General features: G+C 43.5%; 1 protein-coding gene across 1 annotated transcript in view; it reads left to right on the top strand.

Annotated features, from left to right (window-relative positions):
* zc3h3 (zinc finger CCCH-type containing 3) overlaps nt 1-26,210 on the top strand; it is a 260,428-nt gene that overhangs the window by 5,216 nt on the left and 229,002 nt on the right. Inside the window, exons 2-3 of the mRNA XM_067978747.1 lie at nt 7,278-8,940; nt 15,759-15,955. Of these exons, the coding sequence (XP_067834848.1) occupies nt 7,278-8,940; nt 15,759-15,955 (1,860 nt within the window). The remainder of the gene's footprint in view (nt 1-7,277; nt 8,941-15,758; nt 15,956-26,210) is intronic.

Below are 26,210 nucleotides of genomic sequence, written 5' to 3'. Positions count from 1 at the left end.
GCGTAACTGGCTCAGCTGGTAACACTTGCCACTGGATCAGAAGGGTTTTGAGTTCTACACGCACATTGGCTTTCTACAGACTAGTTCCAGTATGCTGGCATAATGTGTAGCCGTTTTAGATTTCGTTGACAGAGCAGTGACATAACTGCAGGACCGCTAAGTGACATTATCATTTTGAGCTCTGGGATTTGTGTTATTCTTGTTAGTCATTGACAGAATGGAATATTGAGCTCAATAAAATTGTGTCTTCGTGCTTGGCAGTATGGTGGCTTGGGACACTGGAACTCCCAGGCACTGTACCGTGGAGTGGAAGTGCGAGGGTCATTATCCATGATTTAATCAACGAGATAAGTGCAAATGAATGAGGCCATTCGGCCCACCTAGCTCATCATTCCATAGAAACTTATGATCTCCAATCTTACCCACAACCTTTAGCTGCCTTTTCAGTGATTCCACTTTTTGCTTCCACCAGCCGAGATGGGTGGACATTCCAGGCATTAAAGACTTTTTGTGTGAAAATGTACTTCCTGATATCAGTCTCAATATGCCCTCTTGTCCTGAAGTTGTGGTTTAACTTGAAATTATTCTAAGGATTAACCTTTCCTATTCCAGTCGATGAGGCTAGTTTTTGTGCCAGTTATTTCCCATTTGTGCCTGATATGCATGTCAGATAGATACAGGAACTCCCCCTTAAAGCAGTGGGAATGACGCCATTACACCCGCCCGCCCCCCACCCACCCAGGTCATTTTATGGCCATTACATTGGTACAGTGCAAAATTGTAATCCTGCCCATATATAACGGGCACTGAGGTGTGCATGTAAGTAAATTTAATGGGCCCAGTAAGAAGATTTATTCAACTGCTGTAAGGCCATTTCTGCAACATTTTTGTTCCTTTTTTTTAAACTATATTTTCTGCCACTTAAGTTGTCATGAGCCTTTGTAGCAATTTTCTGAAGCTGCTTTTTTTTTAAACCACCACCTGGAGTGCCACCAATATTTTTCCCAATGGAAATTCCTGCTTCCGATTTTTTTTTTTTGTTGTTGGAGGAAGACCAACAGAGGGATAGATGCCAGGCAGGTCAGGCTGCACTAGGAGGTGTTCCATACCCACCCAGGGGGATCCTCACAGACAGGTGAATATGTCTTGGTTGTGCAGAAGAATAGTGCATGTGGAGACTCCTATTTCCCAGGTTAAGCATACTCGATGGCACAGCTGATTCATTACCCCAATTGGAACTACACGGGTGTCAGCCGTGGCTCAGTGGTAGCAATCTCACCTGAGTCAGAAGGTTGTGGGTTCAAGTCCCATTCCAGAGACTTAAGCACAGAATCTAGGCTGACACTCCAGTGCAGTACTGAGGGAGTGCTGCACTGTTGGAGGCGCCGTCTTTTGGATGAGACGTTAAACTGAGGCCCTGTCTGTCCTCAGGTGGATGTAAAAGATCCCATGGCACTATTGGCGGAAGAGCAGGTTCCTAGTCAATATTTATCCCTCAACCTACATCACTAAAAATCAGATTATCTGGACATTTATTTCATTACTGTGTTTGTGGGACTGTGGCAAATTGGCTGCCGTGTTTCCTAAATTACAACAGCCACTACCCTTCAAAAGTACTTCATTGCATAAGGAACGAGTTAATCAGACTGTCTTGAAGTCTGCTAGTATGGTACTGCTATTGATTTCTTATTATATTAACCGTTAGCTTTTGCCTGTTGTGTGAGTCTCTATTAGAAGAATGAAAGTGTAATCATAGAAGTTACAACATGGAAACAGGCCCTTCGGCCCAACATGTCCATGTCGCCCAGTTTATACCACTAAGCTAGTCCCAATTTCCTGCACTTGGCCCATATCCCTCTATACCCATCTTACCCATGTAACTGTCCAAATGCTTTTTAAAAGACAAAATTGTACCCGCCTCTACTACTGCCTCTGGCAGCTCGTTCCAGACACTCACCACCCTTTGAGTGAAAAAATTGCCCCTCTGGACCCTTTTGTATCTATCCCCTCTCACCTTAAATCTATGCCCCCCTCGTTATAGACTCCCCTACCTTTGGGAAAAGATTTTGACTATCGACCTTATCTATGCCCCTCATTATTTTATAGACTTCTATAAGATCATCCCTAAACCTCCTACTCTCCAGGGAAAAAAGTCCCAGTCTGTCTAACCTCTCCCTATAAGTCAAACCATCAAGTCCCGGTAGCATCCTAGTAAATCTTTTCTGCACTCTTTCTAGTTTAATAATATCCTTTCTATAATAGGGTGACCAGAACTGTACACAGTATTCCAAGTGTGGCCTTACTAATGTCTTGTACAACTTCAACAAGACATCCCAACTCTTGCATTCAATGTTCTGACCAATGAAACCAAGCATGCCGAATGCCTTCTTCACCACCCTACCCACCTGTGACTCCACTTTCAAGGAGCTATGAACCTGTACTCCTAGATCTCTTTGTTCTATAACTCTCCCCAACGTCCTACCATTAACGGAGTAGATCCTGGCCCGATTCGATCTACCAAAATGCATCACCTCACATTTATCTAAATTAAACTCCATCTGCCATTCATCGGCCCACTGGCCCAATTTATCAAGATCCCGTTGCAATCCTAGATAACCTTCTTCACTGTCCACAATGCCACCAATCTTGGTGTCATCAGCAAACTTACTAACCATGCCTCCTAAATTCTCATCCAAGTCATTAATATAAATAACAAATAACAGCGGACCCAGCACCGATCCCTGAGGCACACCGCTGGACACAGGCATCCAGTTTGAAAAACAACCCTCTACAACCACCCTCTGTCTTCTGTCGTCAAGCCAATTTTGTATCCAATTGGCTACCTCACCTTGGATCCCATGAGTTTTAACCTTATGTAACAACCTACTATGCGGTACCTTGTCAAAGGCTTTGCTGAAGTCCATGTAGACCATGTCTACTGCACAGCCCTCATCTATCTTCTTGGTTACCCCTTCAAAAAACTCAATCAAATTCGTGAGACATGATTTTCCTCTCACAAAACCATGCTGACTGTTCCTAATCAGTCCCTGCCTCTCCAAATGCCTGTGGATCCTGTCCCTCAGAATACCCTCTAACAACTTACCCACTACAGATGTCAGGCTCACCGGTCTGTAGTTCCCAGGCTTTTCCCTGCCGCCCTTCTTAAACAAAGGCACAACATTTGCTACCCTCCAATCTTCAGGCACCTCACCTGTAGCGGTGGATGATTCAAATATCTCTGCTAGGGGACCCGCAATTTCCTCCCTAACCTCCCATAACGTCCTGGGATACATTTCATCAGGTCCCGTAGATTTATCCACCTTGATGCGCGTTAAAACTTCCAGCACCTCCCTCTCTGTAATATGTACACTCCTCAAGACATCACTATTTATTTCCCCAAGTTCCCTAACATCCATGCCTTTCTCAACCATAAATACCGATGTGAAATATTCATTCAGGATCTCACCCATCTCTTGTGGTTCCGCACATAGATGACCTTGTTGATCCTTAACAGGCCCTACTTACTCCCTAGTTACTCTTTTGCCCTTTATGTATTTGTAGAAGCTCTTTGGATTCTCCTTTGCCTTATCTGCCAAACCAATCTCATGTCCCCTTTTTGCCCTCCTGATTTCTCTCTTTAACTCTACTCCGGCAATCTCTATACTCTTCAAGGGATCCACTTGATCCCAGCTGCCTATGCATGTCATATGCCTCCTTCTTCTTTCTGACTAGGGCCTCAATCTCCCGAGTCATCCAAGGTTCCCTACTTCTACCAGCCTTGCCCTTCACTTTATAAGGAATGTGCTTACCCTGAACCCTGGTTAACACACTTTTGAAAGCCTCCCACTTACCAGACGTCCCTTTGCCTGCCAACAGACTCTCCCAATCAACTTCTGAAAGTTCCTTTCTAATACCATCAAAATTGGCCTTTCCCCAATTTAGAATTTTAACTTTTGGGCCAAACCTATCCTGCTCCATAGCTATCTTAAAACTAATGGAATTATGATCACTGGTCCCAAAGTGATCCCTCACTAACACTTCTGTCACCTGCCCTTCCTTATTTCCCAAGAGGAGGTCAAGTTTTGCCCCCTCTCTAGTCGGGCCATCCACATACTGAATGAGAAATTCCTCCTGAATACACTCAACAAATTTCTCTCCATCCAAGCCCCTAATGCTATGGCTATCCCAGTCAATGTTGGGAAAGTTAAAGTCCCCTACTATTACCACCCTATTTTTCTTGCAGCTGTCTGTAATCTCCTTACATATTTGCTCCTCAATTTCCCGTTGACTATTTGGGGGTCTGTAGTACAATCCTATCAAAGTAATCTCTCCCTTCTTATTTTTCAGTTCTACCCATATAGACTCAGTGGGCGAACCCTCGGATATATCCCCTCTCACTACTGCCGTGATGTTCTCCCTAATCAAGACCGCAACTCCCCCTCCTCTCTTACCTCCTGCTCTATCTTTCCTATAGCATCTGTACCCTGGAACATTGAGCTGCCAGTCCTGCCCCTCCCTTAGCCATGTTTCAGTAATAGCTATAACATCCCAGTCCCATGTACCCATCCATGCCCTGAGTTCATCTGCCTTGCCCATCAGACTTCTTGCATTGAAATAAATGCAGTTTAATCTAGACTTCCCTTGGTCTTTGCCCTGCTTTCTCAGACCATCTGTCCGGTCATGTTCTGTACACTCTCCCTTACTGCCTTTTGTTTCTGTCACCACTTTATTTCCCACTGACTTCCTGCATCGATTCCCATCCCCCTACCACATTAGTTTAAACCCTCCCCAACAGCACTAGCAAACACTCCCCCTAGGACATTGGTTCCAGTCCTGCCCAGATGCAGACCGTCCAATTTGTACTGGTCCCACCTCCCCCAGAACCGGTTCCAATGGCCCAGGAATTTGAATCCCTCCCTCTTGCACCATCTCTCAAGCCACGTATTCATCCTAGCTATCCTGTCATTCCTACTCTGACTAGCCCGTGGCACTGGTAGCAATCCTGAGATTACTACCTTTGAGGTCCTACTCTTTATAATCATAAGACAGGCTTGCTTTATTTTGGTTGAATGTATGTTTAATATAGAATACAGTGAAAAGCAATGATCAGTTTAGACAGTAAACCTAATTAAAAGATATTCCAGCCTTAGTTGACACATTCTGCAGCAGAGAAGCTTTCTTTGTTTATTCAAGCCTTGAAGATTAAAAACCTGCCTGAGAAAGATCACTGATCTGGAAAGTTAGGGAGTGTAGCAAGTAAGGGAGTTATGGATCTGTGTGCTTCAAGAATAGGACAATCAAATCAGTGTTGAATGATAACTACGTAATCTAACTATGAAACATGCGAATTGTCACATAACAGGGCTGGGAAAAAGGGTACAAAGAGTGGTTGTTAGAACAGATACTTTAATTCGATTAAGGTCTGATCAACCGAGAAAAAGCCTGAGCTCAAAAGTGTAACATGTTTTGGATTATCTGGCTAACTCGGAAGGTTTTGCTGTAAGTGCTGCTGTTAAGTGTATATTTAGAATCATTGAAAGGTTACAGCCATTCGGCCCATCAAGTCCGCGCCGGCTCTATGCAAGAGCAATCCAGCCAGTCTCACTCCCCCACTCTCTCCCCATAGCCCTGCAGATCTTTTCCTTTCAAGTACTTATCCACTTCCGTTTTGAAGGCCATGATTGAATCTGCCTTCACCACCCGCTCTGGCGGTGCATTCCAGATGCTAACCACTCGCTGTGTAAAAATGTTTTTCCTCATGTCACCTTTTGTTCTTTTGCCAATCACCTTAAATCTATGCCCACTGATTCTTGACCCTTCTGCCAATGGGACTAATTGGATCGCTCTTTCAAAGCGCCAGCACAGGCATGATGGGCTGAATGACCTTTTTCTGTGCTGTAAGATTTTCTGAAACACACAGCAGCCAATTAGTGCAGAGCCATGACCCACAAACAGCAATGAAATAAATGACCAAATACTCTGTTCTTGGTGTTGGCCGAGAGATAAATGTTGGCCAGAACACAATGTCCACTTGAGAGGGCTGGCAGGACCTCGGTTTAATGTCTGGAAAATAGCATCTCCAACATTGCATGCTCCCTCAGCACTGCATTAGAGTGTCAGCTTAGATTATGTACCCAGGTCTCTGGAGTGGTGCTTGAACTCACAACCTCTGACTCAGGTGAGAGTGCTACCACTGAGCCAAACTGTTGCGTGCTTTCTGTTCCCTTCCAGACAGCTGACAGTCCCTGTCCGCTTGGCTCATTTTGTAGCACTCTCATCTTTGAGTCACGAGGTTATTAGTCCAAGCCCCACTTAAGGACTTGAGCACATAATTAGGCTGTCACTGATGTGGAAAGAAAGAACTTGCTTTTATATAGGGAAAAAAATTACAGGGCTACGGGGAAAGAGCAGGGGAATGGGACTAACTGGATTGCTCTGACAAAGAGCTGGCCTAGGCTCGATAGGCCGAATGGCTGCTTTCTGTGCTGTAACCATTCTATGATTCTATAGCGCCTTTCAATTCCTCAGGATGTCCTGAAGCGCTTCACAGTTATTGAATTACTTTTAAAGTATAGTCACTGTTGTAATGTTGGGAAACTTTCATCTGTGCTTGAAACCCATAACTTGATGACTCCGATGGGATTGCAATGAGCTATTTGAATGAGCACAGAATGCACTGCAACAACTTGCCAAGGCTTCTTCGACAGCACCTCACAAACCTGCGACCTCTACCACCTAGAAGGACAAGAGCAGCAGGTACATGGGAACAACACCACCTACACGTTCCCCTCCAAGTCACTTACCATCCCGACTTGGAAATATATTGCCGTTCCTTCATCGTCGCTGGGTCAAAATCCTGGAACTCCCTTCCTGACAGCACTGTGGGAGAACCTTCACCACACGGACTGCAGCGGTTCAAGAAGGCGGCTCACCACCACCTTCTAAAGGGCAATTAGGGATGGGCAATAAATGCGGGCCTCGCCAGCGATGCCCACATCCCATGAACGAATAAAAAAAACAATGGAATCTCTCAACTAGTCATTCATCTCATTTGCTGTTTGGGACTTTGTGCAATGTGGTTACTGTGTCTTTGCTTACAGAATAACAGTCACTGCACTTCCATTGATTATATGTGCAGTGTGTTGAGACATATCTGAAAAGTGTGATAAAGCCCATATAGTCGTAAGCCTTTCTATAACAGTCTGCTGCCCCAGTAAAAGTATTGGTGCAATCATTTCAAACTAATTCCTTCTTTGTTTTTCTCTTCAACCCCACAGCTCTTATTACTAACCACAAGAATGTCCATGGAGATGTGCCTGCAGCTACGGCAAAGATACCGGAACCTTGTAATTCACACAGGCAAGGGTCATGGACTAGTAGCAACCCTAAATTCACATCCGTCTGCTCCCAGAAAGTTCCTGGGCATCACGGGTCACAAGCTAGCAGCTCTTGGCGGACAAAGTACTCGCTGGTCAATAAGAAGCCAGTTAGCACTAGTGGTGAGGCACCTGCTAATGTTTCTCAAGGCAAGGTAACGCCTGCTAGCAGCCAGGAGTCGAACAGTGTTGGCAAATGCGTGCTGAGCGTCAGCATGCCAGAGCGCTTGGGAGGCAAGTCATACAGAACAGTTCAGGCATCTCCAAAAGCACAGTCTTTGTTAGCCCTGAATTCTGAGCTTGCAATGAAAAACAATAAGCTGTTAGCACTGAAGGAAAAGCTAGACAAAGTGAAAATGGCCAGAAGGATGGACGGAATAGGTGCCATGACATCTCTCTCTGCAGAAGGGTCTACCCTGAAAAGTGCGAGGAAGCAGGAAGAGGAAGGACAAGCACTTAATGTGGAAAAGCAAATGCCCGCTGCAGTGGCGGGAAGAACTGAGGCAAGCATTCCTTCCAGCTGTCGTGGCGTGATGGTGCGTGGATCGGGTAAAATCCAACACGTTGAGCCAAGTCCATGTGTCAGCGCAGATCCCGAGACATCAGTGTGCAAGCTTCAGAAAGCCTCCATGAAGGGTAAATCTCACTGCGTTGCTGGTGAGACTGCACAGGGAGCAGGTAAATTCCAGCAGGTTGTTGAGTCAAGTGATAGTGCCCATGCAGGTCCTGAGGCATCAACGAGCAAGTTACAGAAAGCCTCCGTAATGCATAAAATTGCTGAGTTGGACAAGCACACCGAGAATGATGGTGTAACATTAGGAAAACTTCAGAATGTCTCGAATTCTTTAGACCAAGTGCCATTTGGTTCCTCCCCAATTAAAAGATCTAAATATACATGGCAGAAAGTACCAGATGTCGGTGTGGTTTCTAGGTTATGTGGATGCCAGAATGAGACTTTGAAGTCAGCCAGAGAACCAGTCTCTGTCAGCACTTCCCAGTCTCAAACAACGCGCGTGGTCGGAGGCTCTTTGAAATCAAAAGCCCCTTTGCCACTTAAAGTACTTAAGAAACAAAGGAATAACACTTCTGTTTGCAGCAGAGTGTCCAAAGGCAGGAAAGCAAAGTATGTTTGGGTTTCAAACACCGCCAAGTCTAACCAATCCATGAGGTCTGGCGAGATGAGTCGGAAGTCTGTCTCCCCAAAGTTGGTTAAAAGTGGCGCAAAATGTGTTGCTGGAGACGATGGTACAACACTGAATCCAGGCCTGGAGCTCAAATCTGCAGGAAGACACAAAAAGGCCGGGTGCTGTCACAAGAGAGGAGCCTCATCGAACAAGTACTGCTGGAAAGCAACAGAGACAGTGTCCCCTTCAAAGTCGCTGTACCAGTGGAAATCACAGGACTCCTACGAGACAGGACCTTCAGGGCATCGGATGCGACCCGTAGCAATGAAAAGGGCCGAGTGTGCCACTGACGTCCCTAAGAAGACATTCAGCGTGTCTGGATCTTCTCATTACAAAGTGAAGAGCAGAACCAAAATTATCAGGCGAAAGGGAGGTTTGAGGTAAGTCTTTGCCTTGGACCTTATAACAGCTTCACTGCTGCGATTTGAAAGAAGTGTATTTTAATGTGAAGCACCTTGGGATGTTTTACTACGTTAAAGGTGCTATATAAATGCAAGTTGTTGCTGTTGTTCGGAATAACCAGATGGTTGTGTGCAGTATAATAGGTAAGAGGGAGTTATTGGATAGGAATAGTGGGAGCAAGGGGTATTTCTCCGTCAGCACTTCCCTGGATCAAAGAATGGGAAGTCATTTAAAAACAAATCATTTAAAAGGCTTAGAAGAGATTCTTTTAGCCAACAACAAGGTTATTTAAAATAGCACTGCTCCGTTAGTAGCAGATAATAGCTGTGTGGGAGTAATTATCTGCTACTAACGGAGCAGTGCTATTTTAAATAATGTCTGACCTTGTTGCTTCCATCTCTGGAAGCTTTTTTCTTCATGGTTGTCACAATAGATATGCTGGTGAGGGCACTTCACATACACGATGGCATCTTTGATTAAATTTATAATGTTAAGGATCTTTATCTGAAGTAGATTACAGTCTACTCCTCTTAATTCAAAGTTGTAATTCAAATTTATCTGATGATTCAGTTTTTTCGAGCATTAAATTCCCACTTGGTGCTGTTATATAAGTTGCTCAATTCAAATTATTGGATATTTAATTTCTTAAGTGGGGGAGAAACAGCTATGATGTATCAACTGTTCTGTGAATTTGTAAACTTAATTTTATTTTATGGATTATTGGGGAAAAGTACTGTTCTGTGTGTTATGAATGCGCACGTTTCCAGTGTGAACGTTGCACTTCTATGTGCTGCACTCTGCCTTAGTATAAGCTAATTATAATCGATTTAACTTTTGTTGGGCAGATCTCTTGATTGTCATTTGTAATGTACAGGGAGAACTCTTCAGGAAACCAGAATACCAGAGCCACAATATCTGCAGCTCCTTCACTAGCCTTCCAACAAACAATGCCAGGATTTTGGTCTCTAACCTGATCAGCCGTTAATGAATAAGCTCCCCCAGTGTGTGTTTAGTATCAATCAAATTGAAATATTGTATGGGTATGGTAGATTAATGGTTATGTTACTGGACTAGTAATCCAGAGGTCTGGACTAATAATCCACAGAACATGAGTTCTCTGAATATCATGAACATGGCAGTTTGAGAATTTGAATTCAATTTTTAAAATAGTCTGTTACTGGACGTAGCAGTGGAGCCGCTGCCTTTTCAGTTGCAGGAATGGGAGGCTAAACCAGAAATACATTCCTCTCCAGCAGACCTGGTGATGAAATTTCAGAGTTCTGAACCAGACAACTGAGAGTTCAAGCCCAGATTTAACTGCGATTCACGCATCCTTCCCATCATTATGTACGTTTTAGTGGTTCTTGCCAGACCACTAAATGATGTAGCACTGCTGCAGTGAAGCATCAGAGTTCTTCATTTCACACGCCATACGTGCAAGCTTCCTGATTTTATAAATAAAAGTCCGCTAACCAGCAAATGAGCCTTTATTTTCTGAGGGGTGCACACAATTTTAAACATAGTTCATGAAGTATCTACAGTTGTAACACAAATGGGCAACAAATGGTGGTGCTGAATTTGCACTTGTTTTACGAAGGCAAATAAGTTCCATAGGAAATTTCAGAGTATGTTCCTGTCTGCAAGATCGGAGCAGGACTTGGCATAAATGTTTGCGTAAGCACCATCAGGAAATTTCGGGACAAAGGTCTTTGACTCAGCAAGTATTTATCAGGAGTGAAGCATGCTAATTGTCTAAAATGTCCATTCACCAACAGTCAATTTACCAAAAACCATTTGCTGTTTTAAAAAATAAATCTATTCACTAAAAATCAGTCAGTGAATGATTCGCCAAGTACCTATCCCATCTACTCTTTCCTAATCCCCGTCCCATATTTCAACTCCCTCCCGCCCACCCATTCTGTCCCACCCTAATTCACATAGTCAACCCCCACTTTCTCTCTTGCCCACAATTGCCTTGGAATTGTAGTAAACAGTGAGGAGGTTAGTGATAGACTTCAAGAGGACATAGACAGGCTGGTGGAATGGGCGGACTCATGTCAGATGAAATTTAACACCGAGAAGTGCGAAGTGATACATTTTGGTAGGAAGAATAGGAGAGGCAGTATAAACTAAATGGTAAAATTTATAGGGGGTGCAGGAACAGAGAGATCTGGGGGTATATGTGCACAAATCTTTGAAGGTGGCAGGACAGGTTAAAAAAGCATACGGGATCCTGGGCTTTATAAATAGAGGCATAGATTACAAAAGCAAGGAAGTTACGTTGAACCTTTATCAAACACGGGTTAGGCCACAGCTGGAGTATTGTGTCCAATTCTGGGCACTGCATTTTAGGAAGGATGTGAAGGCCTTAGAGAGGGTACAGAAAAGATTTACTAGAATGATTCCAGGGATGAGGCACTTCAGTTACGTGGATAGACTAGAGAAGATGGGGTTGTTCTCCTTAGAGCAAGGAAGGTTAAGAGGAGATTTGATAGAAGAGTTCAAAATCATGTAGGATTTAGATAAAGTAAATAAAGAGAAACTGTTCCCATTGGCGGAAGGGTTGAGAACCAGAAGGCAGATTTAAGATGATTGGCAAAAGAACCAAAGGCGACATGAAGAAAAACTTTGCAACGCAGCAAGTAGTTATGACGTGGAATGTGCTGTCTGAAAGGATGCTGGAAACAGGTTCAATCATGGCTTTCAAAAAGGAATTAGATAAATAATTAAAGGGAAAAAATTTGGGGGGGATTGGGACTAACTGAATTGCTCTTACAAGAGCTGGCATGGGCTCGATGGGCCAAGTGGCCTCCTGTGCTGTAACCATCCTAGGTTTTCTGGTGTGACACACAATCATGTCATCTCACCTATTCCCCGGCCCAAATCCTGGTACCCAACTAAAGTGTGATTGCTGAGACCCTGCAATGTACCCTGGAATCATAGAACCATACAGCATGGAAGGAGGCCATTCAGCCCATCATGCCTGTGCTGGCTCTTTGAAAGAGCTATCCAATTAGTCCCACTACCCCGCTCTTTTCCCATAGCCCTGCAAATTTTTCATTTTCAAGTATTTATCCAATTCTCTTTTGAAAGTTACTGTTGAATCTGCTTCCACCACCCTTTCAGGCAGATCATTACAGAAATCTACTGGATAATCAGAAAAGCAGATCCTTGGATGCAGATAATGGTGGTTACACTTTTTTTCTTTCCAAGTGTTTTTATTTAAATAGGGAGAGTTGGCCTGGAACAGTTTTGAGGTGGTCAGTATGAGGGCACTGAATTAACACAGCACCAAAAGACAAGCTCACATTCCCTGGTTTAATGCATCCCTCACATGGTGAAGGCCAGTAGGTTTATCACAGGCAGCTAATCCAAGTATGGCGTCAGCAAAAATATTTCAAACAAATCCAGCCAAAAAAAAGAAGGAAACCTAAAACCGATCAGATTATAAAATTCCTCATTGTAAAACTTCCCATTTAAATCAGCCACTACTAAGTTCGAACAACCAAAATTTTTGTTAAATAATAGAGGTAAGAATTCTTGCTAAGCGGTATCCACTCCTCTTCTCCGTCCTCCCCCCCCCCCCCCCCCCTCAAAAAAACGTTTTTAAATAAATCAAATGTTTTCAGTCATTTTCAGGGATCTCTGGTACTGTATACAGATCATTAAAATATAGTGGTCAGGTACAAAAAATAATGAAAAAGGCTAATGGAATGTTAGCCTTTATGTCTAGAATATGAAGGGAGGAAGTTTTGCTACAACTATACAAAGCCCTGGTTAGACTACATCTGGAGTACTCTGTACCACTCTGGGCAACACATCTTAGGATATATTGGCCTTGGAAGGAGTGCAGCGCAGATCCACCATGTGTATTCAGGGCTCCAAGGGTTAAATTATGAGGAGAGATTACATAAAATAGGCTTGTATTCCTTGGAATATAGTAGACTAAGGGGTGATTTGATTGAGGATTTTAGGATTTTGAAAGGAATTGATGGGGTAGATAGAGAGAAACTTTTTCCACTGGTGGGGGAGTCTAGGAGAAGGGGACATATCCTTAAAATCAGCCAGTCCGTTCAGGAGAGAAGTTCACGCAAAAGGTGGTAGAAGTGTGGAACTCTCTCTCAAAGAGCAGTGGATCCTAGCTCAATTAATAATTTTAAATCTGAGATCGATAGATATTTGCTAGCCAAGGGTATTAAGGAATATGGAGCCAAGGTGGGTAAACGGAGTTAGCATACAGATCAGCCATAATCTCATTGAATGGCGGAGCAGGCTCGAGAGGCTGAATGGCTACTCATGTTTCTGTAGTAATACTGCAGTACCAGGTTATTACCACGAGAGGTTAGCAATGAGTTATTGAAGCATCAGCAAGTTCCTCGATGCTGGATTCCCTGCTACTGCAGCAGTACAATTTACAGTGGAGTGTGTGTGTGTGTTTTATGTATCTCACAAGATAAATGTGCATGAGGAAGACCAGTTGGCCCACCTTAGCTTATCCATCCACAATGAACCAGCAGTGACCCCCACGCACCAATGCAGCATCTGTTTCTTAAATGATTCCAGAATTTTTGTGTCTGCTATCTCAGTAGTCCATTCCAGGTGTGTACGTCACTTCCTGATCTCCGACCTTAGTTTGAATTTAGGAATTCTAATCTTTTTGTCATGGTTCAAATTGAGGTAATATTTTGGTGAGGATGCTACCATTGAGTCAAATTGAAATTTAAAGTCATGTTCCTGATTCTGTTCTGTATTTTGTTTAGTTTAGTGATTGTGCTCTTAATATGTTCAATCTCCTAAGAACCTTTGGCAATTTTGACTCTTCATATCCCAGTGTTGTCCAGTAGAAATCATTGACTAACCACGGAGGTAGCTACAGCGGCACTGTTTTAGCCGCATGCACTAATTTTAGTGGAAAAGGTCTTACGCACAATACAGCTAAATGTACTTCATGTGTATATTTACCAAACAAGCATCTATCACCATTTAGTTATCACTGAAGTAAAGCACTCACAAGAAAGAACACTCACACACTCTGCTTTTCATCTTACCATTTTACTAATAAATGCACAAAAAGTTTAAAGTACACATGCAGAAACCGTGTGAATATGAGTAATGAGATCACATGCCCAAGGAAGGTGTCTATTACTCATTTTTATTTACTATTCTGAAATGCAATTAGCCACATATGGATTCCCAATGAGCCACATGTGGCTAGTGGTTAACGTATTAGACAACACTGATAGGGTGTGGATATTGCTCATTTTTTTTCGGACAGTACCTCACACTACATGTTAAGTTATGCTACATGTTAAGTTATGCCTGCCATTGTGCAGCCCACAGACATATTTTTGTCCCAACTCATTTTGTAGGATCCTGGCTGCCTCCTCTAGTTCACTGCAAGTGTATTGCCACTCTGATGACCACAGCATACTCAATGTGGTGGTTAACCCCCCACACACCACAATCCAATCATAGGCACTAAGCCCTAGATATATGACCTTCAAGCGGATGTCGTCAGCTCAGAGTTTCGTCATCAACTATATGAAGGACACCTGCTTTGAACTACAAGAACAACCTGTACTTATATAACGCGTTAATATAATGAACTATCACAAGGCACTCCATAAATTGGCCTAAGGATACAGACATTGAGCCAGGAAGGGAGTTGGAGTTTGTGGATGGTGGAGAATGAGAGACCAGCAAGGAGAGCATTGGAATAGTTGAGTCTGGAGGGGGATTCAGGAGCAGAGGAGCTGAGCCTGGCTGGAGACAAATGATATTGTGGAGATGGAAGCAAGTGGTCTTGGTGATGGAAAGGATGTGGGGCTTACAGCTCAGCTCAAGGTCAAACAGGAAGGTAAAATTGCAAATGGTCTGGTCCATCCTGGAGGAGGGTGTTGGGAGTCAGTGATGAATCAGCAGAAGTGAAAGTGTTACAACAACTTGCATTTATATAGCACCTTTAACAAAGTAAAGCGTCATAAGGCGCTGCACATAATCAGACAAATATTGAGCCAAAGAAGGGGATAACAACAGGATGCGTGATTAAAAGCTTTGCCAAAGAGATAGGCTATAAGGAGGACAGAGGTGGAGATTTAGGGAGGGAATGCCAGAGCTTCAGGCCGAGATGGCTGAAGGCATGGCTGCCATTGGTGGGGCGAAGGGAATGGAGGATGCACAAGAGGCCAGAGTTGGTGGAGGAGTATAGGAGGTTACAGAGATAGGACATCAAAATAAGGACAGAATGTGTAACTTTAAAATGAGAACTTAATTTTTCTGCGTGCCCTGATCCCCCACCCTCTAATCTTGCTTCATCTAAAGACTGCACGTTACTTCCTGTGTGCGTGGCCATTGGAGATTGAATAGTATCTTAAACCAGATAATGCTGGCAATGTACAGTCATCATCTGAATGACCCTTGAATGATCTCACCCCAATTCTTTTCTATTCTGGACGCTGACTGACCTGCTGTCTGTTTCTAACATTTTGTCTGTTTCTATTTCAGATTTTCAGCATTTGCACTTGTTTTTTATTCTTTTGACCTGTGCTTAGTGAGATATGTTACCTTTGTCTGTGGCTGCACTGTCGGACCTCCAGATTTATGCTGAATTGTATGCAGCTCATCCCCTCCAGGAAATGGGTGAGACTACTGAAACGTCTTTCATTGGGAGAGGGGAGGTTTTCAGTCCGGGCTGGATTTCAGCCCTGTGCCCAGAGGGGAAGGAACGGTGTCAAATGGACTGTTCTGTACGCCATCTCTTCAGAGCATTTACGGTTGTGCCATTTCTTTTTGCAAGCTCACCGACTGAGAGGAGGAACAGTCTTACCAGTCCGCCGATGGTGAAAAGTCGGTACTTGCTCGTCAAGAAGAGCTCTGCGCACGGGAAATCCTCCCCGACTCTGAAAAGGACGCCCGGGAAAGGGCTCGTGCAAATCAGCAAACACAGGCTGCGGAGGCTGCCAGCATCAGGACTTCACGGCGCTATGAAGCAAGGTAGGGAATTGATATCTGATTGGTCTCTTCGATAGGTTAGCTGTGATATATATTTCAACGTGGGTCAGTTGAATGGCACAGTGGTGAATTGCACAAGTGCCATTTTAAAAAAAAAAATGTTTCTTGCCAAATTGTGGGTGATGTGAATTTCTCAGGCAGTGAAATTACTTCAAAGTGAGCGTGATTTTCGGAAAGTTCTCTGTATTCCTTTACGCCGTATTATTAATTGATGGGGGAAGAAAAGTAAAAACCTGTCCAGCAATTGAATGCAAGTTGAAATGAGGTGCATCCCTTCCTATACCCGTATTGGACACACTGCGGATCTATGTGCTGAATGAGAGCTTTATGATAATGAGTGACTGCAGTTTCCATGTACAGTTTGAGAGTAGCTGTTCAGTGCTCTACAGTGACAAGGATTTTTGTTTAAAAAGCACAAAATCCTATCTATAACTTCAAAGCACTTTGATGGTATAACTCAGTGGGCCCCAGTCATACGTTAATCTAAGTCAAGGGTATTGTGAGGGCCGTGATAAGAGTTGGCTTTGGCACCTGTGTGTTAGGCAAGAGGATAATGGACAGGGTTCCGGCTCCAGATGACTATTTAGCGACCTCTGCTGGAGATGCATGTGGGTAGCAGAATCAGGCATGATAGGAGCATAGGAGTTACTGAATGAAAAAAAGACCACGGTCCATCTAGTTCACCTTCTATCATCCTGGTAATTGCATGATACAAAGATAATAGAATTGTTGACTGATCATAGCAATCAACCTCTATCAATTTGTGTTTGTAAAGACTCAGGTTTATTTTTAAAAGGTATGTGCGCTTAGAGACTCCATATTATCATAGTAGGTACATCACAGAAGGAGGCCATTCGGCCCATCGAGCCTGTGCCGGCTCTTTGAAAGAACTATTCAGTTAGTCCCATTCCCTGCTCTTCCCCCATAGCCCTGTAAATTTTTTCCCTTCAAATATTTTTCCAGTTCCCTTTTGAAAGTTGCTATTGAATATGCTCCCACCACCCTTTCAGGCAGTGCATTCCAGATCATTACAACTCACTGCATTAAAAAAAGGTTTCCTCATGTTGCCTCTAGCACTTTTGACAAACATTTTAAATATGTGTCCTCTGGTTACTGACCCTTCTGCCACTGGAAACAGTTTCTCCTTATTTACTCTGTCAAAACCGTTCATGATTTTGAACACCTCTATCAAATGTCTCCTTGACCGTCTCTGTTCTAAGGAGAACAACCCCAGCTTCTCCAATCTCTCCACATGACTGAGGTCTCTCTTCCCTGACACCATTCTAGTAAATCTCTTCAGCACCCTCTCTAAGGCCTTGACATCCTTCTTAAAGTGTGATGCCCAGAATTGAACACCATACTCCAGCAGAGGCCGAACCAGTGTTTTATAAAGGTTTAGCATAACTTCCTTGCTTTTGTATTCTCTGCCTCTATTAATAAAGGTGATGTGGATATGCCGGTGATGGACTGGGGTTGACAATTGTAAACAATTTTACAACACCAAGTTATAGTCCAACGATTTTATTTGAAATTTACAAGCTTTCGGAGGCTTCCTCCTTCCTCAGGTAAATGTCAGGAACTCCTCGAAGCCTACGCATTTATAAATCACAGAACAATACATGGTGATTACAGATAGTCTTTGCAACTGCCCGTTGCCAAGGCAATCACAGTGTTCAGACAGAGAGGTGTTACCTACAGAGCCCCCGAATATACAGTCAACAAAAAAAAACAAACAGAAAAAAAAAAGAGAGAGAGAGAGAGGCAGAAACATCCGGAAGGCAGAGAAAGCCAGCAAATGACCCGTTATATTAAAAACAGATAGCTTTTGTTCGCTGGTGGGGTTACGTGTAGCGTGACATGAACCCAAGATCCCGGTTGAGGCCGTCCTCATGGGTGCGGAACTTGGCTATCAATTTCTGCTCGACGATTTTGCGTTGTCGTGTATCTCGAAGGCCGCCTTGGAGTACGCTTACCCGAAGATCGGTGGCTGAATGTCCCTGACTGCTGAAGTGTTCCCGACTGGGAGGGATCCCTCCTGTCTGGTGATTGTTGCGCGGTGTCCGTTCATCCGTTGTCACAGCGTCTGCATGGTCTCGCCAATGTACCATGCTCCGGGGCATCCTTTCCTGCAACGTATGAGGTAGACAACGTTGGCCGAGTCACAGGAGTATGAACCATGCACCTGGTGGGTGGTGTCCTCTCGTGTGATGGTGGTATCTGTGTCGATAATCTGGCTTGTTTTGCAGAGGTTATCGTGGCAGGGTTGTGTGGTGTCGTGGACGCTGTTCTCCTGAAAGCTGGGTAATTTGCTGCGAACGATAGTCTGTTTGAGGTTGGGTGGCTGTTTAAAGGTGAGTAGTGGAGGTGTGGGGATGGCCATAGCGAGGTGTTCGTCGTCATTGATGACATGTTGAAGGCTGCGGAGAACATGGCGTAGTTTCTCCGCTCCGGGGAAGTACTGGACGACGAAGGGTACTTTGTTGGTTGCGTCCCGTGTTAGTCTTCTGAGGAGGTCTATGCGATTTTTCGCTGTGGCCCGTCGGAACTGTCAATCGATGAGTCGAGCGTTGTATCCCGTTCTTACGAGGGCGTCTTTCAGCGTCTGTAGGTGTCCATCGCGTTCCTCCTCGTCTGAGCAGACCCTGTGTATTCGCAGGGCCTGTCCATAGGGGATGGCCTCTTTGACGTGGTTAGGGTGGAAGCTGGAGAAGTGGAGCATCGTGAGGTTGTCCGTGGGCTTGCGGTAGAGTGAGGTGCTAAGGTGCCCGTCTTTGATGGAGATTCGTGTGTCCAAGAAAGAAACTGATTCTGAGGAGTAGTCCATGGTGAGCTTGATGGTGGAATGGAACTTGTTGATGTTATCGTGTAGTCTCTTCAGTGATTCTTCGCCGTGGGTCCATAGAAAGAAAATGTCGTCGATGTATCTGGTGTATAGCGTTGGTTGGAGGTCCTGTGCAGTGAAGAAGTCCTGCTCGAACTTGTGCATGAAAATGTTGGCGTATTGGGGTGCAAATTTGGTCGTTAATCTATTAATAAAGCCCAGGATCCCATATGCTTTCTTAACAGCCTTCTCAACTTGACCTGCCACCTTCAAAGATTTGTGTATGTACGCCTAGAGGTCCCTCTGTTCCTGCACCCCCTTTAGAATTTAGTTTATATTGCTTCTCCTCATTCTTCCTACCAAAATGCATCACTTCACACTTTTCTGCGTTAAATTTCATCTGCCATGTGTCTACCCATTTCACCAGACTCTCTACGTCACCCTGAAGGCTGTTTCGTGTCATCTGCAAACTTTGAAATTATACCCTGTGTACCCAAGTCCAGGTCATCAATATATATCAAAAAGAGGAGTGGTCCTAATACTGACCCCTAGGGAACACCATTTTATACTTCCCTCCAATCAGAAAAATCACCGTTCATCACTACTTTGCTTTCTGTCCTCTAGCCAATTTTGTATCCACGCTGCCCTTTAATCCCATGGGCTTTAATTTTGCTAACAGATCTATTATGTGATACTTTTTCAAATGCCTTTTGAAAGTCCATATACACATCAACCGCACTACTCTCATCAACCATCTCCGTTTATTTCATCAAAGAACTCAATCAAGTTAGTCAAACACGATATTCCTTTAACAAATCCATGCTGACTTTCATTTAGTAAGATTCTATGATATTTTAGAGTACTGCATTTTACTGACATTTATCTTTCAAAAAAAAGGTTGCATGTCCTTGCCCACTTGCAGCCTGTACAAGCTGAGACGTTTATGACCATATTGCCTCTTTAAATTTAAAGCTGTTGCAACATGGAAAATATCTTGTCAAACATTTTACTTGAAAAAAAATCAGTCACAAGTTCATATGAAAGAAATTTATTACAAAGAAACAGTCACCGATTTATCTGCCACTTTTCCAAGTGCCAATTAATTTTGTCCCGGATTATTATCTCTCAAAGTTTCTCCACCACTGACGTTAGGCTGACTGGCCTGAAATTGCCAGATTTATCCCTCTTTTTTGAATAGGGATGTAACATTTGTAATCCTCCAGTCTTCCAGCACCATCCCCATATATAAGGAGGATTGGAAGATTGTAGCCACAGCCTCCACAATTTCCACCCTTACTTCCCTCAGTTACCTAGGATACATCCCATCTGGACAGGGTGACTTTTCTATTTTGAGTACTGCCAATCTTTTAAGCACCTCCTCTTTATCTATTTTTATCCTATCCAGTATTGCTACTATCTCTTCCTTTAATGCTACAATGGCAGCATTCTCTTCTCTAGTGAAGACAGATGCAAAATACTCATTTATTGCCTCAGCCGTGTCCTCTGCCTCCACAAAAGATCTCCTTTTTTGTCCCTAATCTGTCGCACTCTTCCTTTGACGACCCTTTTACTATATATAGGACCCTTGTCTGATTTATATGTATTCCTATTTGCGGGGGAGGATATATAATTGTTGTGCGGAGGTTGAGATTTCTTCTTGTTGGGTACGTGCAGCATCTTCCAGAATAACAGTTGGATTAGCCCTTGTTCCACATTTTGAACAGATTCTTTCAATAATTAGATTATTTCATTAGGAAATTTGACACAAGCTTTATACCTCGGTTACTGTATGAAGATTTGTATTCCATCAGTGATCAGGAGTATTGATGTATCTATTTGTTTGCACTGGGGGAGTTGACTAAACAAATGAAAATGTTATTTGCAATGATGTCCGGTGTCTTGAGGTTTTTTTTCTGTGCTTGAGATGTGGGTGATGCCGGCAATGTCAAATTATTGATATGAAAAAGTATTGATGGGCGGCCTTCTTGGTGGTATTAGTGCAGGAATTGAGGGACCGGTTATATGACCCAGAGTTCATGAGTTAAAATCCCACCATAGCAAGCTGTGAAAGTGAATTCAATACATTTGGTGATATGGGGCTGGTGCCAGAAATGACCACAAAAGCTGCCTTATTATAAAAATAAAAGTGGGACAAGGCCCTTCAGAGAAGCAGACCTGCCATCCCCACCTGGTCTGGCCTACACACTCATGCACACTACTTGGTTGACTCTGAAGTGACCTAGCAAGCGACTCAGTTATATAGAAAAATCTCACTACAAAACAACATGATAGTCTCATAGTTCCTACATTCATTTCATGAATTACTGAGCGATAAAGGACTTTATGCAGTATAGATAAATAAAATTTATATTTTCTGGGCATTTCAATTACATTTAACAACGCATGGAAATCATCTTATAAATCACATACATTAATATTTGAGAATACCGTAAGCAATTTTTATGCAGTAAACCGGGAGAAGCTGGCTTATGTTCCTAAAATTTTTTCAATTACTGTAGGTAGAATTCTTCAAACTTACTGGATGTTTTTTTAGAATGAATCCACCTTCATGTGTAGTTGGATATTGTAGTGGTTACGTATTAGTTGGGTGCTTAAAATATAGGCTTCAAATTTCCTGGTAGATGGTCCAACTGCTGTATCTGCTACCCATGCTCCCCCACGCCGTTTCCATAGTTGACATAGCAAAGGCCAGCAATCAAACCTGAAGATTCCATGGTCAATACAGCTCAGTTCCGCTCTGGGCATTTTATTGATTACCTCAGCCACCAGAAGAGTTTAAAAAAACATTATTTGTTTAAAAGTTAAGATGAGTGAGGGGAGAGAATTTACCACATGGATAGTCTTGTATTGGTGAAATTCTTCAAAGGTACCCTGATATTCATTTTGCCTAATAATTCCAATGTTTGAAGAAAGGGTGGGCGTTACTATGTTGATATGGGAATTAAATGCGGCGGGAATCCAGGAATTGAGAGAAGCCTTTCATCTTGGGAAGTTGCTAAACAATAACAAGGAGCAACTGCAGGCCTCCAGCGGGGGGCAGCATCGCCCTTTTGTGCTGCAGCCCTCCCAGCTTCTAATTGATTGCCCAATTTTCTCTTTATGTGAAAGGAGACAGATATCAAGTAATTTGCAGCAATAACGTGCTCGCACTTGGCCTGCTCCATCCCCGTGTTCATTTCCGATTGCAGATGAAACGCTAATATATAATTATCCTTGCAAATTGGATTGCTTTAAATAAAGAGAAGTGTTTGGCCGAGAGGGACGATCCCATTTCCTTGAGTTACTGTGAGCTGTAATTGCAGCGTTCAATCAATTTGCAGCATTAGAAATTCCATCACTATCAACATCAAGCCTCATTCCTTTTGATAGCTAAAAGCCAAGCCATTTCTCCACTTCTACCCTTTTTTTTTAAACAGCTGAATTAATCAGGCTAGATTTAAACATTTGCTCACATGAGGTCAGGGCTGGTAGTATATTGTCTTGCAGATAACGGTTAATGAAAAGGAAATTAAATTACTAATAACCACCTTGGAGTATTAAAAAAGCTAAAATTGACTATTTTCAGAGAGTTAATTCAGTGGGACGTGCTCTCTGGTTTCTGTTTTACATTAACATCAATATGCATCATAGCACTTGACCAATAACATTGAGAAATATTTGACTGTATCTGTCTCTCTGTGGTCCTGCTGTCTACCTCCATCACTAGCCTCCTGTTTTGTGCATCACACAGGCCAGTATTACTCACTGTTTGCCAAGGGCATCAATCCCAAATTTGCTTGAGGACTGCCCTCTGGACCCACTGAGTGATGCAGACGTGCATCTGTGTTCCACTTGGACTCGGCATCACCGACCACTCCTGTAAGCAGACCTTGCATCCCATACAATGCAAAGTGTGCCTTCACTTACCCAGTATCTAGATAAATGAGAGCGAGACCCCATGGAATGAATCGAGATTCCTTGCCACGCTTTGCCGACTTGCTGGATGCTACCACTTGCATTCCTACACTACAACAGTGACTGCATATTGGCCAGGATACCGGGGAGAACTTCCTTGCTCTTCTTGAAATAGTGCCATGGGATCTTTTACGTCCACCTGAGAGGGCAGATGGAACTTCCGTTTAACTTCTCATCCAAAAGACGGTACTTCTGACCGTGCAGCACCCCCTCAGTATTGCACTGGAGTGTCAGCCCAGATTATGTGCTCAAATATCTGGAGTGGAGCTTATACCCACGACCTTCTGACTCCGAGGCGAGAGTGCTACTACTGAGCCATGACTGACTCCTTTGGTTGGCAGTCTGACTATGCACTCTATAAGAATGAAACTTGGGCTAAGACGACAGACGACTTGTTGAACATGGACCACGTAAATGAACAGGACTCAATGCAAACTTTACTACACTTCACAATATATCCGAACAAGAAGGGTGCTTCTCCCTGAGCTACCTCCCAACATAAATCTCAACCTCGAAAACGATTGTTTATTTTTTATATGGTGAAAAGCTGCCCAGACCCTCTGAAACAAAAACAGAAAACCCTGGAAATCAAAATCGAAGCTGCCAATCAAAATTATAACTATCTCCACAGAAATCATTATTAAGTCTGCCTGTACCTCGGCCAAATGTACAGCGAGCAATCCATAAACCAACAGTGTGCTGCTGGTTTCAGTAATGCTAAGTGAAGGCCAGGCACCCGTCCCCCCGTGCCCCATTGGGAGAGGGAGGGAGCCATAGAACCAATAATTCTATTGCATAATTACATTTGAATAGGAACACAAAATAAATGCTGGAAATATAAAATTAAAAAAACAGAAAATGCTGGAAACACTCAGCAGGTCAGTTAGCAGTTTATGTGGAGAGAACGTTTCAGGAGTGGATCCTTTGTCAGAATTATTTTAATAGGGTCTTCTACAGAAAGCCAGTAATAACTGCTTCTTAGTAACAACCCTTTGTGTTTTTCGTTGCTGGAGAGCAAAGAGCACTGAATCTTAGCTTGGTCAACATCCCGCAGCTAGAGAGGCTGAGTCAGAGGTTTATGGTGCAACGAGTCTGCTGAGAGCCAGAAGTGAAGGGGAAAACGGGCTGCAAGTGACCTCTGGGCCTTATTACAAGCATCACTGATGTCGACTGATACAACTTAAAAGCACAGACTAATAGATTTTTTTTTCTGTTTCACTCCAGCCTCCCTTGCTACCTTCACTGTTTTCCCTGGAAATGGAAAACAGTGGCTGACTGATCACGAGAGGTCTCAGTGCTGCCAGGATAAACTGGGAGATTTCTGTTCTGCTACCCCGATTGCATAATACTCCCTCTGGCATCCTGGCTGAGAACTAGCCGAGTTTGGCCAGCTGAGCAAGTTTATGTGACAGGTTCTCTGTTACTCGAACCTCTGACCTTCTGGTTCGGCCACGAGTGTTCGGCCACCGCAGCTATCTGAACATCAGACTGTCAACTTCCTGCCATCCTTTGGCATTACGGTGCACTTTGACCCCAAATTCCAAGCGCACTCTTCCTGTGCAGTGGTTGAAATCCTGTGTTTTGATTTATTTTCCTTGACCTTTATAACCGGCTTCAAATCAGTAAAGTTTTAATTCTGTGTAAAGTAATACTTCAGCAGTGGCAGAGGCAGCAGCAGCTGTTGTGGCTTTTCAATTCTGACTGCAATCTATGTTGGTGATTGGATGTTGTGCAAGGAGTGACAGTCCAGCTTATTCAGTACTTTGGGACCAGGTACAGGGCCTGATCTGTCCATTTTCAGTTCGCTGTTAACTTGGTGCTGTGCTCACGCTCTCTCCCGATGCATCGGGAATCTGTTTCTCCTTTTTTGAATACTGAAACTGAACCTGTATTCTTTACCCTTCCGATCGACTTTGCAGGCTAACTCTTAACTGTGAGGTAATCATACTTTAAGAATGTTCAGTTCAGGTTTATAGCATAGATGATCTTGCCATGTTCCCCCAATCTGTACTCTGGGTGATCTTAAATGAAGAAGGGGCATGCAAGTAAGGGAACGCGAGTATGGATTTGCTGTTTTTGGAGTACACCGAGAGAGAGAGAGAGAGAGAGAGAGAGAGAGAGAGAGAGAGAGAGAGAGAGAAAGAGATATCTTCAGAATGAGATGGAGAGTGAATGGGAGACACAGAGTTGGCCTGCTTTCTCCAGTTTTCTTCTTTCCTCTCTTGAAGGCTCTGACTCTTGCTGGAGTATACTTCCACGGGCCATGGCAGAGCTCCAATACCTAACCAAATGGTCATTCTTCATGGGCGAGCCATGGAGTGACAGTGTCAACAGGGTATTGGTTTGTGAGGCCTATCACAATTGCATCCTGTTCTCACCGATGACCATGCGAACGCATTCTCTCAACAGAGTCGTTGGCTAGTGGTCAGAACTGGGAGCCATGCCAGATTTTAGTTCCCCTCTCTAGCTCATATCCAAGGCCCATTGTAGCATTTAATGCCACCTAGCTGAAATCAGTTCTCTAGATGGTCTCCCTAGAAAGCTGTATAGTATAATTTACTGAGTAGCTCCTGACCCCTCTCCTGTTTAGCCTGCTGGTTGGTGGGTGGTACTAGGGAGTAAAGTTTGGCTTCTCTAATATTCATGACAAGATAGCTCTATATTAAGTGAGTTGGAGAGGGCCTTGTTATGGGAGATTCTGTATGGGTTTTTCTGGGTTAAAGGCGCTATTTAAATGCACGTTGTTATAGTTCTATGGTACTATCACACGCCAGAACTATTCTCCAGTATAGTCACTGCACATCAAAGTAATGTAAGCTGCAGTGTAGGGCTCACTCACTATCACATCGTACCATGTACAGTGTAATACATGATAAAGTGCTTTGACTATCGAAAGACAGATAAATGCCTTATTGTAGGCCACAATAGAATTTAAGCTGTGTGACTCCACCCTGGACTTTGTACTCTCCTGCCTCCCCCATTTGTGGGGGAATGGCTGACCTGTTCTCAATAGCCCAGAATTTGCTGGGAAAATAACGGCAAGTTCATGGCACTCACCGTTATTAGTGTGTTTAAAAAAAAACCAACAATTTGTGGTGAGGAGGAGATTCACCTTGAGTTGCGAATCGCCGCAAATTGCTGGATGATTTGCGCCAATTCTTCGTTAGCCTCGCAAAAACGGGAAAGCCCTGTCAATTTCCCCATGAGTTTCAAGAAATTGCTGGATTTTCCCCATACATACGAATTAAACTAACTACAGAAAGTGATGGCTCGTATTTCACGACATAAGGACCCTTTTAATGATGAGATTTATGTTTCTGCAATGCCACTCAACCTTGGAGGCCCAGTAGGGGAACGTTTGCAACTGTGGAGTCTTATTCCTGCAGGTAATAAATTGTTCCTAGAGGTTTTAAAAAATGTTTTCTTTTCTGTCTTTTTTTT

This window comes from Heptranchias perlo, chromosome 3 (assembly GCF_035084215.1).
Source record: "Heptranchias perlo isolate sHepPer1 chromosome 3, sHepPer1.hap1, whole genome shotgun sequence".
NCBI classification, from domain to species: Eukaryota; Metazoa; Chordata; class Chondrichthyes; order Hexanchiformes; family Hexanchidae; genus Heptranchias; species Heptranchias perlo.
This window is presented reverse-complemented; position numbering and strand designations above follow the sequence as displayed.